Consider the following 17,314-nt stretch of genomic DNA (forward strand, 5'->3'; position numbering starts at 1 on the left):
AAAGATAATTTTCTTCCCAATATCTTTTCAACATTTGAGCTGCATGTCTTGCCTCACAGAATAAATTTTCATTTTTTTGTGTGTCTAGATTAGTATAAATGTGGTCGACTAGTGTGCCAGAATTCTTATTCCTGAAAAATTGTGTAACAAGCGCGTCGTTTTTAATTATAATTTGGTATTAAAGGCCAAGAAGGTTCAAGTTGAAATCGCCAGCAACAATTGTGTTTTTAGTGTTTGCGCTAAATGTATCCTCTACTAGGTTTCCAATTTCGTCAACAGAAAGTGATTTTTTTAATTGGAGTGTTGATAAACACAAATATAATGTTTAAATAAGCGATGTGATTAAATTGCATCATTCGATTGAATTTATATAGTAATTACGTTTCGAGTTTTGGTATTGAAATTAAAAAATTTAGAATTTCCTCCCCTTTATCTTAACTCTCGTGTGATACCTTTACTCTAAACTGAAATAATATTTGATTCTGCTTGCAAATTTTTAATTTAATAGCGTTGAAGGCTGCTACAATCAGAGCATTTTCATTTATTATATTATTAAATTTACTGTTATCGAATTTATTTGTGCAAGATGATGAATACGCACGGCGATGGCACTTGCCTGCGCTACATTTAAAATTTTGGTCAGCTGTGACTGATTCATACAATTTTTAGGATGCTGCTGGATACAGTCCTAACATTTGCGGTAACATATTAATTCAAAATTTTCGAACAAAAACTTAAATCTTTTGCGGGTATCATAGTCATATATATTTATTTTACTTATTTAATGGCTTTTGCAGTCCTATTGGAGATTCTTACAAGGGATTCTTGTGAAGGGGATGAATTGGATGGAATATTGCAGTTTAGAAAATTGTGTGTGGCATCTTGCATTGCCGAATGTTTGGAATTGAGTTCGCAAACAGATCAGTGCAGAATCGATGCCTCCACGGGAAAAGCTTTGGAGCAATTCAAAGCACTTTTGAAGGTAATTTCGGGTTTTAAAATAAGGTGCTAATTTTCAAAATCCCCAAAAACACCCAGATATTTTAGAAAACGAGCCTTCGTGATCTTTGACCTAGCCCGATGATCTCAAATTTGGTAACTCTTAAATTGCACCAACTCAAAATGACAAAACATTTTTACTGTGTGAATCTTATAAGACACTATCTTGACACCGCCAAATCCATCATTTGCGACTCGTGAATTCCGCTCAAATGGTGTTATCCCCTAAAGCGGTTTGAGCGAGCGAGGGGTTTAAATAATTTTAACAGAGGTGGTGCAATAGTACAGGGAGTGCGAAGGAGAGCATTATTTGCTAGTTCCCCTGATGCAGTTGCAGTGGCAGGCGAGTTAACAGGAAGAGACAGACACAGACAAGTGGACGAGCAACATCCAAGCTGTTCAGCCTGTGTTCCACCAAACTCCGCTTCGAAAGGACAAAATGGCATTGCAGGACATGTGCAGAATCTGCGGTAGCGTGCAGGAGGACGCGACCAAGTGCCTGTCCCTGTCGAGACTGCCACCTGAGAAGGTCAAGAACTGGCTGCTCAACGTGTTCAACGAGTCCGTACGTTTTTATTAATACAAATTTTTAGCATGATATAAACTCTAAAAAAATTCAGTACAGCTTCCTGGACAAGGAGGGCTCCCCGACAATTATCTGCTCGGAGTGCACCAGCACCGCCAAAGATCTGCACAAGTTCATCACCAAGTGCTACGAGCAGAATGGTAATGTTCTACCTGAGCAGGACTGGTGGAACAACATCAAGACCACCAAGCCCAGGGGAAGGAACACTGCCGCTAATTGTTAGACCTCCTCAATCTTCGTGCCAAGTGTAAATTCTGTTTCAAGACGCACCGGTCGATTTAAATTGTTACGAGTCATTTTAATGGATCTCTGTTTAGATTAAATTCAGAAAGAGAAACGCAAAAATTACGACTTAAACGGTGTTTATTGTAGTTACATCTATCAAAAAATATAAATAGTCTAGTTGCAATAAATAAGATGCCTTTTCACTAAATAAATAAGTCTAGCAGCTACTCAGTTAAAAAAACGAAAACGCGTCGAAGTATAAGCACCGCTTTTTCTCACTCGTGGTGTCCGAGAGTCTGGTGGTTCGTGGACAAAATCACTTTTTATTTCTTTCTGCAAACTATCACATCTCGCGGCGGGAGTCTGTTGCTCGGAGGGGTTGGGGTGGCACTGGCACTCGCATTGGACGCTTATCTGGCGCCAGTGATGGTCTTGAGCCAGGGTTTGTAGAACGTCGTCCTCATGTACACGCCGGGCAGGTATGGCGCCGCGCACTTGATCCCGTGCGACACTGTCCCGGCCAAAATCCAACGCCCGTCCCGCTCTACCATCAAAGGTCCACCGCTGTCGCCCTGAAATTTTAATCAGTTAATTTTGTAAAGTTCTTAAAATAAATCTGCGTTAAAGAGCAAAAAATATAATGATGACAGTCTTCTTTCTTCGCTATTTTTTTAGTCCAGTGAACAAAATTCTTTATTAAGAAACGGCAAAAATTACACATTTTTACGGTTATCCATGACAAAGAAGCCATTTCCTAAATGCTTGATCTGAGCAACTCTTATATATTTTCCTGAAATATGTGGAATTAGATAAGAGTTTAAACAAATTCCTGGAGGGTTTGTATAGCTACACTCATTCTCCACATAGCAAATGAATTTGCTTCATTAATGCGTAAAATTCTTAAGAAAAAAATTCTGATGCAGACTATAGATAAATTTTAAAAAAAGAAGCACATGCAGTTGTTTTTGTACATCAATTAAATCTTTTTAAAGTATAGAAGATAAATTTTGCTTGAAATTTTTAATTAAGCGGACTTATTAATCCGAAAATATTACTTTTTCTACAATTTGGATGAAAATTTGGCAAATGATAGTTATTATCGCGAAATTTAGACGCCTGTTAAAGCTAATAAAAGTTGTTGACTTACTTAACAATTTTCAAAATTTGTCTGATTTGAAAAAAGTAATTGGTTTTTTCATATTTACCTTTGCCCAATTTCCCGGAAAAGCAGTTTGAATAGTTGAGTCAAACTGAATAGGACGCAAAAAGTTTAAAATGGCCAAACTAAGCTTGATTTCACAGAAAAAAAATAAACACAGTAAGGCGTAACATTTCTGCATTCGATTTTCCCCCAGCAATTTCTATGTCAGAAAACTTTTCCCAGAAAATTGTGCATTATTCGATTCGTCTCGCTAATTCCAACTGTCAAGTTTTTTAAATTTTTAAAATTTTTTTTTATTTTTTAAAAATTTTCGAGAAACTACTGCAATTTTATATTTATTTATTTAATTTTGATATTAGGCGTGGATTGAAGAAGAAAAGGCCATATTTTTCTGAATAATAGGTGCGTTCCCCTTATTGTATGAGACATCAACACTGAGGGCTTTCGTAAAATTCAAACTCGAATTTCTCATAAAAGAATGAAATAAATTAGAATATGGTGCTAACCTCGCACGAGTCTTTCTGTCCGGTGGCATATCCAGCGCATAGGAAAGACGGAATGATCGATTTGACGTGGTTGGCCGATTGGAACATTTCTTGGCAGACGTTGTTTTCGATGATGGGCACCTGCACCTCTTGCAGAACGCTGGGCACTCCGCCACCTTTGCCATAGAACCGATCAATTAGCACTGTGTAATAATTTATATTTTCAAATTCGTTCATACCGTATTTGAGTCTGCCCCAGCCGCTGACCGTGGCCATTCTGCCGACAAACTCCTCGTTGTCGTCGGGCAGACAGATGGGGACGATGTGCTCGTCAAACGTGACAGACGACTCGAGCTCGAGCAGAGCGATGTCGTTCTCAAAGGTGGCCGGCTCGTAGGATCGGTGGATGATGACGCGCTTCACGTTCTTCACGATGGCCCTGCGCGACTCGAGTTCACTGCTCAGATCGTACTCACCAAAAACTGCTACAAGTGAAGCCAGGAATCTGCAATTTTGAATATTTGATTAATTATCTCAAGGGTGGAAAATTGATAAAAGGTACCCTGGCTGGCAGTGAGCAGCAGTGATTACGTATTTACTGGTGATGAGCACGCCTCCGCACTTGTTCTTTGTAAAGAGGCCCAGCCAGGTGGATTCCCTGATCAAAACCTGCCACGGCCAGGCGCCGAAGGTGGCCACTTTGCCTCCGACAATGCGTCCGTTCTTGACGCTCTTCATCAGCGGCCGAACGCCGCATTCTGAGGATCAACCTTTTAGTCTCCATCAAAGTTAAATAGAAATTTTCACCTCTTCGAAAATCCGTTGAAATTGGTTGGCTTGTCGTTGTGGTGGTGGGTGTGGTTGCGGCGTTTGCCACTGCCGATGGTTTCGGCTTGCTGGTAGATGGTTTCGGCTTGTTGGTGGATGGTCTGGTCGGCTTTTGAGTTGCAGCCTCAACCGCTTCCACCTGAGGTTTGTTCGAGGCTGGTTTTTTCGTTGGCTTGGCTCTGTTTGAATTTTCAGACGAGTTTAATGTATTGCATGTGACCAAAAGTAAATACTCACGTCGACGTTTTTGGTTTTTTTGTGGTTGTGGTGGGTGACGGCGTGGTGGACGCGAAGAGCGTGATGTTCTTGTTGCTCAACACGACGTCCTCCAAATTCTGGAAGTCGCCGGCCAGCGAGTTGACGATCTTGTCGACGAACTGGTGCACCTTGACAGACAACTCGCCGTCCTCGAAGATCGGCGTGACGAACGGAGCCGCAGATGTGGTCGACGGTTCTTCGGCAATGACAGGAAGGATTTCAGGACGAGACAGCACTTCGTACTGGCCGTTTGAGGGCGGTTCAAACGGTCCTAGCACAATGACCGTTGGAGCAGGGGCTGAAGGGGTGGGCCTGGCGGTTACTGGACGGATGTCGTTCGAGGTCACGATGAAACTCGGGTGGTCCGGATGGGGAGTGGTGTTCGGGTTGTTTGGACTCTTGTTTACAGACACCTGGAACAAGTCAATCAATTTTTTTACCCTGATCATTTTTATGGATTTTACTAAGACAATTTTGAAGATCTTTATTGATCAATTTCTTTGGTACAATTTCAAAAGCAAGGTGTGCTTTGGATTCATCTCGCCAAGCCTGATCGAAAGTCAATAAGGTTAATTTTGGTTTTTAGTTAAAATTTTGTAAATGAGATCGAGATTTCGAAAATGTGCTAAAAAGTTGTCTTATGAATCGTGTGAAAATATCAGTGATTTATTTTGTTTCCGGGAAATTCCTTTTCTTAAAAATTCGAAAAAACGATTTTGCAAATATTTTCAACTTCAAATCTTGGGTTCTGACCATCAGAATTGCCAAAACTACCCACCGTTAGACTCGTCTCGACCTCCCCTGACCAGCTGAGGGGCTTAAAAGAGGGGCTTACCCCCACCAACAACCCCTACCTTTCAACTCCTTTTGCTACCATTTTTTTTTTCTTTTTTTTGAAGTTATTGTCTCACCCAAGTGGAGAGGGAGGGCTGCGGACTTTGGGTGGGCGCGGACGTCTGCGTGGAGGACGAGGAGATGAGCACGAGTCCAGCCTCCGGGATGGACTCGGCCATGGACGAGTCGTTGAGCAGGTGCAGAATGTGACTAATGGAGGCCGAGTTTTGCACGTCCTCGTCGGGGATGACGGTGGCCTGGGGCCGCGCGGTGCTCGGCTTGTCCGCCGGCCTGAAGGTGGGCGGGGTGGGTCGGACGGCGGTGAACGAGGGTGGCGGAATGCGCACCGTGGTGGTGGAGGCGGCGGGGGCTGCGGCGGAGGGCCTGGTGGCCGTGCGCGGCGTCGTCGTGCTGCCCGTCACCAGGCTGTACACGTCCGTCTGCACGGTGGACGGGTTCTCGAAGGCCGGCTTCACCGGCAGACTGCTCGTCTCAACCGGGAAGGTGGTGCCCGGCGGCAGCTGGCAGCACGCCCCGAACAGAAAGCCGTCCATGCACGCGCCGATCACGTCGCCCTTGCGCTGCGCGCATTCGTAGTTGAACATGCACACGCCATGTTTGCCGTCCGTCTCAGATTTGCACGGTGAGGGCACGATCCGGTAGCCGCCAAACAGTTTTCTGCCTGAAACTAATTCATTTCATATATAAATTGTTAGTGATTAGGGGAAATCTAAAAACACTTTTCCTGGAACCAATTTTGTTTTTAAAAATGGTCAATATTTTATTCATTTTTATTTTAGTCTACAATAACAATTTAAAATGTGAGATTTTAAATAAACATCGTCGACGCCCTGTCCTCAGATTTGAACAATATCTGCTGGAGCAGCACTTAAATATCAGGCCAATATTAACAGGGGCTCCAAGATTGCGGTTTTTTGAAAAAGATCACGAAAGTCAGGTCTAATTTGTCTAAAAATTCTGACTTACCCTAATACACAAAATTTCACAAATTCAAAGTAGCCAAAATGTGGCCCATGCACGTGGCAACAACACATCAAAAATTGGTGCTATGTTTTTCTCCTTTTTTAGAGCAAACCACAGTCAAAGTTGAAAAACCGAGTTTTTTCAGCCTGTAAATCGAGATTTTTAAAATACGGAAATAATAGCGCAGATTTCGAGCAAATTTGACTGAATTTTTTGAAAATAATTCATTTAGACTTTTCATGGTCATGGTTGGAGGCTGAGGCCCACCCCCTGCCCCCCGGGGATGGAATTTTCGAGTTAAATTAACTTGGTAAGAACAGAGCGTTCTGGATGTCTTTTCATTATTGACAAACACAATTCTGGACTTGATTTCATCTTATCTCACTGCCTTTGATCGAAATATCCTATAGCTTTTTTAAACCTTTTTAGAACATCAAAATAACCTGCTCCTGTTCTCTGTATTGACCATGCTATAAAGTAAATAAATTGAATTGAATTGAATAACAATTTCTCTTAATTCAGGCTTTTTCTGATGTTTTGAAATTTTTTTTAATAATATTATTTAAATTATTACTACTACTTGTCCGTTAGTACCAGAACAACAACGAAAGAATTTTTCCTGTAATGTTTTTGTGATGCATTTTAATGATAGCAGGTTGGCACTTACGCAAAAAAAAATGCCAGAGAGGCTTGGTGCAAAAACCGTAATTATTAAAATGAGTAACATTCCGTTTAATGGGTGCATTGTTGGCATGTTGCATTCCGTTCAGCCATCACAAAACACTCAATAAACCAGACAAAATTATGAAAAATGTTAAAAAATAAATTTCTAAAAAACGGGGCAAAATAAAAATTCAATCCATTTTCTATTAAATGAGATGTTCAAGTTAAATAATTTTCCTCGCTCAGTTTAACTTTTCAATTGAGTGCGCAATCTGTTACAATAATTATCTTAATCACCATTAGGCGCAATCTGTTAATACAGTACTTTATCCAAGTGGTCGGCTCGTCGGCGGGCGCATGAATGACGGTAAATTAATCAATTATTATGTTACGTGTGTGTGTGTGTGTGCCGTCCGCGAATGAGCACCACATGACGTCACATCCCCTGCCCTGCTCCTCGCACTCACACACGCAGACGTGCTAGCTGCGAGCTGAAAAAGGCTTGCCTATACGAATTGAGAGAGAGAGAGAGAGAGAGAGAGAGAGAGAGAGAGAGAGAGAGAGAGAGAGAGAGAGAGAGAGAGAGAGAGAGGAGAGAGAGGAGAGAGAGAGAGAGAGAGAGAGAGAGAGAGAGAGAGAGAGAGAGAGAGAGAGAGAGAGAGAGAGAGAGAGAGAGAGAGAGAGAGAGAGAGAGAGAGAGAGAGAGAGAGAGAGAGAGAGAGAGAGAGAGAGGAGAGAGAGAGAGGAGAGAGAGAGAGAGAGAGAGAGAGAGAGAGAGAGAGAGAGAGAGAGAGACTCTACTGCTGCTGCAACCTGGAATCCAGGTCGGCAGAGGTAACGGGAACCCAATGAGTTTTTTATACACGTCAAATAAAGGACTGCCTTTTTCTTTTAATACGAGTGAGCAGTAGAAAAAAGGCGCGGACACGGAGACAGGGACCCTTTGTCTTTTGTTTTTGTTTTTCTAGGCCTTTTTGTTTTTTTTAATAGAAGGTGTCTTTTCCACCCTGATTGCATTCGAGAAGCTTTCAATCTCAATCGCGGCCGCTGACTGATGTGAGTGCAGCCGGCTCGCGCTCAGCTGACTCCTTAATGACGCATTTATCCGTCCTCCCACGATTTTCTCACCAAACGCATTGTTAACCACCGCCGCTTCTCGCTTTCGTTCAAAGGCTGAAATCGAGATTAACGCGTCTGACTCCCAAACTCTCAATTGAATCAAAACTAAAAATACCGCACTGATGCCACCTGCGGAAATAACAACATCCAGGTCACGATGTTTTTATTAATTCAATACGTTAACACCTCGATGTTAAACTCGCGTGTCTTACTTTCTAGTTTAATTGCAACCCGATTCCAAGTTTAAATTCCGTGAAATAAATGATTTTGGGGCTTTCACAAACAATTTTACAAGTGGCAGGAGTGTTCCTCTTCTTTGGGGACTCAATAGTAAAAATAATTTGAAAACCATCCGTCTGCGATCATAACAGCCGCGACTTAATCATTTGAGTCCATGTGGTGCGATTTCGGCTCAGCTGTTGCTTCAAAAGAGAGCCTTTTGAAGCACCGCTAAACGACTGTTCTCCGACTGGCCCGCAACAAGTGAGCAAGCGGTTTGCTGAAAACCCCACACTTTTGTGCCCAGCCGATCGACTCAATCTTATCTGCGCGAGCCGCAACCCGCAACAATGCTTGTTGTAGTTGCCGCGCGTTATTAATAAAAATGATTCCGTTGAGCCGTCTCAAGCATGACTCCAAAATGTGAGAATTTCTGTCAGGAAGATTGAATGGACCAGGAATTCACTTCCGCGCTTGATCGAACAACGGATCTAGGCCACGTGTGATTGCATTAAGTCCCGATGATTGATATTGATTTACATAACTTGCGTCTCCTTACGAACGAACGAACGAACGAACCAACGGCGAATAATCCAATTACAAAAGTGCCATAAAAAGGGGCAATCTCTCTTTCTGCTTCCCATTTCTCTGCGCAGAATGTGTGTTAATAGTGCAATGTCAACTGGCAGGACGAAAGTGCAAGAGGCGAGAGCGGCGATTTGATGCATTCTTTCTCTCGACACCTTCCGACTCGATGCCTCGTGCTCAGTCAAGTGTGGGAGGGTACTGCAATCCCAATTAAATACATTTCTGCCCGCCCGCCGATAATCGATTAGAGCGTTTTAATTGCATGAGCAGTTACTGACTGAATGCGCACGTCTTTTCTCACCGAAAATCAGTTTTTGCCCAGACCTTTGGTGATTTACTGTACCAACCAACGGTTTCAATTTCACGCGATTCCTAAAAACACTTACTGTCGGAGCTGAAGCTGAATCTCGGAGAAAATGAGTGCACAGAAGGAACAAGGAAGATTGCCAAGAGCACCTGAGCCAGGGGCACCCTTAGAGATGGCATCGTGTTTTTTCTTATAGATGGATGCATCCTTCGACCTGCGAAAAAAATCAATTGGTCAGTCGTGTGAGGAAATGTATTTCATAGCCGCGATAAGTAAACGGAATTCCACTAAGGATCGGTTATTTTGTGGCCTAGCTGCCGCATAGGTTTGAGGCTCAGAGAGGGAAAGGAGCTCATTCAAATTTTCAATCATAATCACATCCTGTTGAACTTAAAAACAAGTCTCATTAGTTTGAATCACTGCAGGACTACTTCATTCCGAGACGCACTTGAAATAAAATCGTCTCCGGCACGGCATGAATAACTAATCTTTCAAAAGTACGAGTCAGGAAACTGCTCTCGAGACGCCTTGCTAAAATCTAACTGTAAACATTCAACATTCATCTCTCGTCAACTTTCACCGAACGGAAATTTCAAGAAGACACACTCACCGATCTGAAACTCTGAAAGCCTGCCATAATTGCGGCCGATTGTCGACGCGGAATTCCTTGGACCGCACCACACGCGTAATTTGTTGCCGAGTGTTTGGTCACTTAACGGCATAGACGCACAACTGAAGCCGTGTAAGACCTGCAGCCTCGCTACAAGCTAGCGCCACTTTGGGAACAAGCCGTGCCTCCCTACCACAAATGATACGGCCGCGCACCACACCAAAGGGTCATCAATTTCTGTCCCCTCAAAACTATGCTACGGCTATTTGAAAAACTGAAAGTGACGTAATGTCCTCCTTAACCTGTGGCTCGAGCAAATAGGTCTTGAGGTTTATCTGATTTTTGGCCGGCTGCTGTCTCTATTTATATGCGAGAAACTCGTTTGGCCAGATCAAATGATACTGATTACGAGCGGCTGAGGTTTTGGCAACTGTTTCAACTAAGACTAAACCTACGTTTGGGTCGAAACTATTGTCCAATTCACCAGCCACTTAAGCATTATGCAGCTTTCCTCAAACAAAACTGGAAGAAACGGTTGTTTACTCACAATGAAACGAGCAATTTTCTGACATAACAGAATGCACTATTAAACTAATTACAAGCCAATTTGCCCTTCTTGCCTCGCGATGACTTTGGGAAAGTTCCTGAACTTGTGCTGGTGCGCAAGTGGCGATTATTTGCATTCGCGCCCTACTTCCATTGCGTTTCCGTCAAATAGAGGCAATAAAGGTGGTTTATGGCGACGCGGTAATGGCTCCTAATAGCACGCGTGCATGAGTGCGATTTACCTGCCGCATGTATGCAGCATCATTCATCGGCAGGCGTCTCGCTAAACGTGCGATAAACACGCGTCATCCGTCATCCGCCGCGCTGAATGAATCGCTTTTTGTGCAGCGAGAGTTAGAACAAAAACGCGGCTTTATTGATGTTTTGCGCGCGACCTCCTTCCAACGAGAGAGTGAGTGCCCGGAAAATCAATCGACACTTTTCTAAAAATACTCGTCGCACGGAGGATTGAAATTAAATCGCGCTCCACTGGCCACGTGCAGCCGTTGAAATCTCCAATTCATCAGCCATGCGATATTATCTGGGGCACCTACGAAATTCGTGCGAATCGTCCGCTTCTTTTCGCAACTGAGCCGAATTAATAACCATAAGACTTAATTTGCCTGCAGGCTTACTGTAAAATTTCCACTCCGTAAGGTAGAAATTAATGCGGCGATCTTATCCAGCGGGGTGTCAGCTTGGTGTTTCATTTAACTTAACGTGCTAAACAAGCAAACAATTATTTCTGTCGCCTAAAAAATTCTGCATTCCGAGAAATAAACATTCTTTTATCAAAATAAAAGTCTAAAATTTAAAAAATATCATTAAATAGTTTCAAGAGAATTTATTTGCGTGACATTGAGTGACCCGAATCGGTTCGCCATGCAATTAAATGCATCAACTGAGCGTAAAGCACATGTTCAATCCGAATCCGCGGACACGCGTTTCTAATTCAGCCGTGGCAGTGGGCCATTTTGAGTTGCACGATCTTGAGAAAATATAGGCTAAGTGCACAAGATCACCGAGCAAATATTGAAGCAAAATTCTGGTGAAATTTGTTTGCTTCTCTTCGTGGTAAATGAGGCGAAAGGCAGAATGATGAATATTGAGAGAAAGAAGAGAGTGCATGCACCAGAGAAAGTACACGCGGGTTGAACGATTAACCTGATTTAGCTGAGCGTCGGTGTTAATTAAGATTATGATTTTATTTAATTGATTTACTGCCCTCCATTTCTAACTAGACTGCGCAGATGACACTATGCTTTGCAAACAGTTTTGTATTTATTTGTGTCTTGAGCACTCTCCCATGATGCAAGGAAACTCACGATTCCAGACGACCACGTTTTACAAATTGGATCGCGATTCCCACCTTGACACACTGCATCATGGTTAAATCAGAGTTAAAAAGTAAAATGCCGGCAGTTGCAAAAAGAGGAAGCTCTGCTGGTCGTGAGAGTTCTACGTAATTTACGGTAAGTTGCACTTGCAGATCGAGGTCAGTGCCAGAGATAAAGAAGATGCATGCCGGCCGGCTGGACAGGACAGGGCGTTTCTTTCAAGCAACCAGCTGATCGCTTCCTCAACGAGACGTAAACATAACACACTGACCTTTCAACTCGCGTGCGCAATGTGCATATATAATGAATGCTATGTGAGTAGAAGTGGCGCATTAACAATTATTTCCAACGTACGCTCATTGTTTCTTTGTGTACGCATGAGAGTTTAAATTATTGTATCGCCGATGAAAAGAATTCATCATCGAGGTTAATGGAAATGTGTCACACGCACGACGAGGAATTTAGTTTCTCCAAAAAACGCAGTTCACTTTTTGGATGTGTCAAGTGTCAAAGAGAGTGTGAAAAATTGCAGACCGACAAAAAAGACAAGGCCGAGAATGCGAGCGCGCGGCGCACAGCGAACAATCAACTAAAAACACATCATGCTTTTTACGAGAGAGCAACACACATCCTGCTGCTCGAAATTCAAAGCTGCCGCGTTTCCGCAAAATTATTCGGCGTGTGCCGAATTCCACCATCGCTCTGGATATTATTTTTTAGGAATAGGTAAAATTCTTTTTTCCTATAAAATTTAAAAATAAATTCGTCAAAATAAAACGTGAAAAGGTTTTTTTAAATTTATGAGAACAATATCCCCTTATATTTTTTAATTATAGCACAATTCGAAAAGGAACCGTTCGCTGGCCCCCGCATGACAAACGAGCGAGTGTGTGTGTGTGTGTGTGTGTTCAGAGTGCAGGTGGAGCAGAGCCATTCGCAATAATAAAGAGGCAAACACTCCGTTAGTCGATGGACATGTCGCGATGCAACTCTCGCAAAACAAAACGTTCGATTTGGCCTCGCACTTGGCGCATCTCGGACGCCGCTTCAGATTTATTATTGTGTGTCAATGAGTCGAACGCGCCTTTTGACAGCTCGTGACTTTAACTGTGTGAATAGAAGTGCTAAAAGCCTGGCTTGTGCTAAATAAATTATTTTTATAGGGATTTATGATGTGCAAAAGTTGAAGAGGACACGCAGATCAATCAAACTAAAAAAGTTGGCTCACGAAATTTCATTAAAAGCAGATTTTCTTTAAAATTTAAATAAAAATTTAAAGCTTGTGGTGTTTCGTAGCTCCATTAAAACATTTCTTTTTTATCTACAGGCGCAGAGTTTTAGTAAAGTCATAAACGATTAGCCTAGAAATTTTAGTATCTTCCAGCAATAATTTGGTTTTGTCCTTTTGAGAGAATCGAGTCCACTTTGCTAGAGGAATAAGGCCAGATAGAAGAGGGAAAAATTGAAAATATCTCCTGGTCTGAATATCAAAGTTATGGCCGTGTGTGTGTGTGTGTGAGTACGCATTCATTCGCGGCTCATCCAAAAGCTATCCTTGCTTGTTTTCTGCCATAAGAGCGGAACCGTTAGGCTCGCCGACGACTGCAAGCACACACACACAGCAACCCACTTAATAACGAACGCACCGCGTACGCGTGCGACAGTCATAACACAGCCAGCAGCGAAATACTATGTGACAAAATCGGGCAAAATTTATATCAGGAAACGTGCATCGAAAGAGAGCAGAAGACGAGAAATCTGTCTCAACTGGATCACGCGGAGACGCATTTTGGGCACAATCGTGCAATCTTTCCTCGTGTGTCAAATTGAAATTTTCAGCGCATGAATCATCGTCATGGAGAGTGAGACTGAAGTATTATTTGTTTGTTTGCAATTTTTTTCTGCTGAACTAAAACAAAATAAGCCAATGACTAAGTTTAATTTTCTTTCCATTTTTTTTTAAATTCTTGGATGAAGTAATAAAATAAATTATTTTAAATTTTCCTAAACAAATTTCATCTAGTTTTTGAAAAATAAATCTCTCAATTGAAAACAACCCTCATAAACTGCTAGCAAAGGTATTAATTTCTATAAAAAATTCTCCCCTAGAAAATAAGGCAGCAATATGCTCGAGGCGCGGCATCGCAGGTGAAATATAAAAACAACTTGTGAAGAAGGTTCGTTTACCTGGGAAGAGCGAGATTTTGGAGAAGCTAGGATGGAAATCCTAACAGGCGAGTGCCGGCGAATCCATGGGCGCACGTGTGAGTGTGTCTTTGCCGAACGCCCACCGTCGCCGCTGAGGTGCACGCGGTAACTGACGGCCAGGCAAGCAGGACCCTGACTTTGAGAAAACACAAGCCGGTGGCGGCGCGCGCATCCCTACCTACCTTCCGTCCGTTCGTCCGTCCGCCGCGCGCTCTGATCCTACTAACCTGCTTTCCACGCACGCGGAGCACAGCCTTCCACAGCACAGCACTTGTGTGCATCTCCTGTCGCGACAAGCCACTAGCCAGAGCCTGCCTGCAACGCACTTCTGGCCCACACACACAATTCAATTCCTTTCAGCATCTCTGCTTACTCATAATCCAACGCGAAAGTTTGGCTGAGTAATTCGAAAGGCCAATATTTTAACTTTTGGGTACGTGTTAAACAATTTCTATTTGATGATGATGAAGGAAAGAATTAAATTTTTAAAAGATTTTAACTCAATTCTAAAATTCAATACTTTTAGTCATAAACTGAGGAAACGTTTTTTTCGCGAAATTATTAAATTTGTGTAGCCTTTCCACGTGCAGTACGTGCTAAGAAATGTCGATTTGATGGTTTGAGCAATTTATTTAAAATTTAAAAATTGATTAAAAATACAATGTCTACTATTTAATCTGCAAGAAAGTGACCTATCACTCTGCGCGAGTGAGGATACATCAATTAAGTTACTTCATTTCCTGCCTGTGATATAAGAACAAAAATTGCCTATATTTGATGTGGCGGCGAGTTCAAACTTACCTGCGTAACAAAAAGACGTACTTGCGTTAGCAAATTTAATATTAATTTTTAATTTGTTGTGCAATTTTCGCAATTGCAACTCTTGAAAATTGAGTTTAATTGTCGCACACACTGTTATTCGATTATACTGGTGATACCGGTTTCTGATAGAAAACACATTTTTCACCAAATCTTCGCTTCTAATCGTCAGATCTACAAAAACTGCACACTTCTTCACGACCTCCCTTAGATAGCTGAAACAGCCAAGGGGTGTCAACCCCTTTACGATCCTATTGAGGGTTAATTTCAGTGAGATGCGATCAATAATCTTTTTTAAATTTTACGTTTTTAGGGTGCAAAATAGGGGTTGAAGGGGTGGCACCCTTATATACTACTTTGGCTATCTAGAGGAGGTTGAGACGTGTCTAGCGGTGTGCGATTTTTGAAAATCCAATCACCAGAAGCTGAGATTCGGGCGTGCAAACAATATCAGAAAACCCGAAAAAACCCACCAATATATTTAAATTTTAATTTCTTTAATTTTTAAAAAAAAATGAGCAAAATGCCATTCTAGATTTTTTTTCCTTGCCAAACTATTTTTGTGCTCTATACAAAAAGGCTATATCTGAATCACAAATTTCAATTTTTTTAGTGACTTTGAGTTCAACAGAAAAGTTGTTTTTCTTGACGAGACGAGTTCAACGGAGTCCGATTTTTGTTCTATGACCAGTTTGAACCGATTTGGAGAAAACTCAAAAATTCAAGTGCCTGTGAAACCAGCGAATGTGTGAAATCGTGGCGGTTTAGGGGGCCTAGTTTCAGTAGTAAAAATTTCATTCTATCTCAATTAATTTGGTCAAAAAACAATAACAATTATTCTCACCTGAACAATCAGTGCTAATGCTAACTGCAGCGAAATAAAGGATGCGAAAAATGTAGCATATTATATTCTGGACGTATGTAATTGCAGAAGCACAGCAGCTGGCCGAACCAACTCGCAATTAGTCTAGATAACGTGTCGTGCGGCATTGGAAATTGGTTGGCGTGTATTGAATTAGATTTCACGCTTGCCGATCATCTCTTCTCTCATTCTCTGCTCTGCTCGCCGCTCGACAATTATTGGACTGTCACGATATTGATAATTCTCGCATCCAGTTCCTTTCTAATGAGCATTCAGCCGGCTGGGGCGACAACAAAGGTAAAAAATAAAAGTGGGTCGGACGCGATTTTTGGCCCAAAAGAGAGTGAGAATCGTTTCCTTTGTGTTCTCTTCTCCCAGGTGAGAAATACCAAAGCGCAGATAAGAGTTTGAACGAGCCATTAGCGGCACAAAAGCTTTTAACATTCACACTGGATTTGAAAAATGTTTTGAGATGCCTTTGACAAAGACTTGTTACCATTTCTGTCCACATAATATATGAGAAACACAAGATTTTGGATTTTGTTTCTTACTAAAATGAATTTAACACAAGGTTATTGTCATTTAAACTGATTTTCAATTTTAAAAAATATAAAGATTTTGTGGGTTTCTATTTAAAATTGTAATTTGATGCGATAAAATATATTCTGTGTCAAATTGAAATTTATTTTTGCTTATATTTAATAGGCACACTTTGCATTTTGGCGAATGTGACTCATGCACCTGTTCAATAAACCACCACTCCCAATAACTTTCTATTAAGCGTAGTCGATGTGAGCCAGATGAGAAAGGCAAAATTGCCTCCTCCAGGGTATGTGGTTTGAATTTTAATTACGCGGAAAAGATTGAAATTATTATGATCTATATCTGCGCATCCTGTTAACCTTTTTTGTTTCCTTTAGGTGTGCTCTAGATGAGCCATATTCTCTGCTCACGTATTTCTAAGACATTTTCGTGTCCTTCTACGAGCAAGATGTGACTGGGTTTAAAAAAAGGTTAATATCTGTCAAAAACATAAAAACACCGCTTGACTTTTAATAATTTCCCCTAGATAGCATAGATTTCAATACATAAAATTTCAATTTTGAATTTTGAATTCCATTTCGTAAATCCGATTATAGTGACCTTTTACCTTTGACCCACCACTTTAAGATCAATAGGAAAGTCAGAATCGAGGTGTTTTCGGTGCGATCGGGCCTAGTTTAAGTGTAAAAAAAACCTATAGGAGCCATTTCCAAGAAAGATATTTGAAAGATATTTTTAATGAGCAAATAATGTTTACAATCAGAAAAGGTTGGAGTAGAAAAAAAGTAAAATACTACATTTTGTATCGCCTGTTAAGGAAATAGTGGTGATTTATTTGCTTCAATTGCATATAAATTTTTGAAAGTTTAATTATGAACACTTTGTCTCGTAAACATGTGTTTTTCAGGCAATTTTTGCTGACCATCCTGCAGGAGTGTTGAAAACATTCATTCACTTAAAATAGATGACTTTTTAGTAAATGCCTAGCGGCCCGGCAGCACCACCTATTAAATTTACAAAAGCTGGAGATGACTCACATTTTTAAACGAATCAGATTTCTATTTTCGGTGTCTGCAGGGCACCAAGAAAGAAAACAAAGCCAAAAAATGCGTACGAAATGCTGGAGGCATCC

General features: G+C 41.5%; 1 protein-coding gene across 4 annotated transcripts; it reads right to left on the reverse strand.

Moving 5' to 3' along the window:
• Nucleotides 1-1,930: 1,930 nt before the first annotated feature.
• LOC135939441 (serine protease filzig-like) lies at nt 1,931-14,097 on the reverse strand. 4 transcript variants are annotated; one of them, XM_065483835.1, is made up of 9 exons: nt 13,938-14,097; nt 9,337-9,471; nt 5,455-6,065; nt 4,523-4,956; nt 4,265-4,464; nt 4,020-4,215; nt 3,697-3,962; nt 3,479-3,633; nt 1,931-2,382 (listed from the first exon to the last, which is right to left on the reverse strand). In XM_065483835.1, the coding sequence occupies exons 2-9, from the start codon at nt 9,461-9,463 to the stop codon at nt 2,221-2,223; spliced, it is 2,151 nt and encodes a 716-aa protein (XP_065339907.1). In that variant the 5' UTR covers nt 9,464-9,471; nt 13,938-14,097; the 3' UTR covers nt 1,931-2,220. The 4 variants fall into 4 exon arrangements, with proteins under 4 accessions (XP_065339907.1, XP_065339908.1, XP_065339906.1 ...); XM_065483836.1 differs by having other exon boundaries at nt 9,337-9,474; nt 13,940-14,089; XM_065483834.1 differs by lacking the exon at nt 13,938-14,097 and adding an exon at nt 9,868-10,017 and having other exon boundaries at nt 5,455-6,059.
• Between the last annotated feature and the right edge of the window lie 3,217 nt (nt 14,098-17,314).

Source organism: Cloeon dipterum, chromosome 3 (genome assembly GCF_949628265.1).
Source record: "Cloeon dipterum chromosome 3, ieCloDipt1.1, whole genome shotgun sequence".
Classification (NCBI taxonomy): Eukaryota; Metazoa; Arthropoda; class Insecta; order Ephemeroptera; family Baetidae; genus Cloeon; species Cloeon dipterum.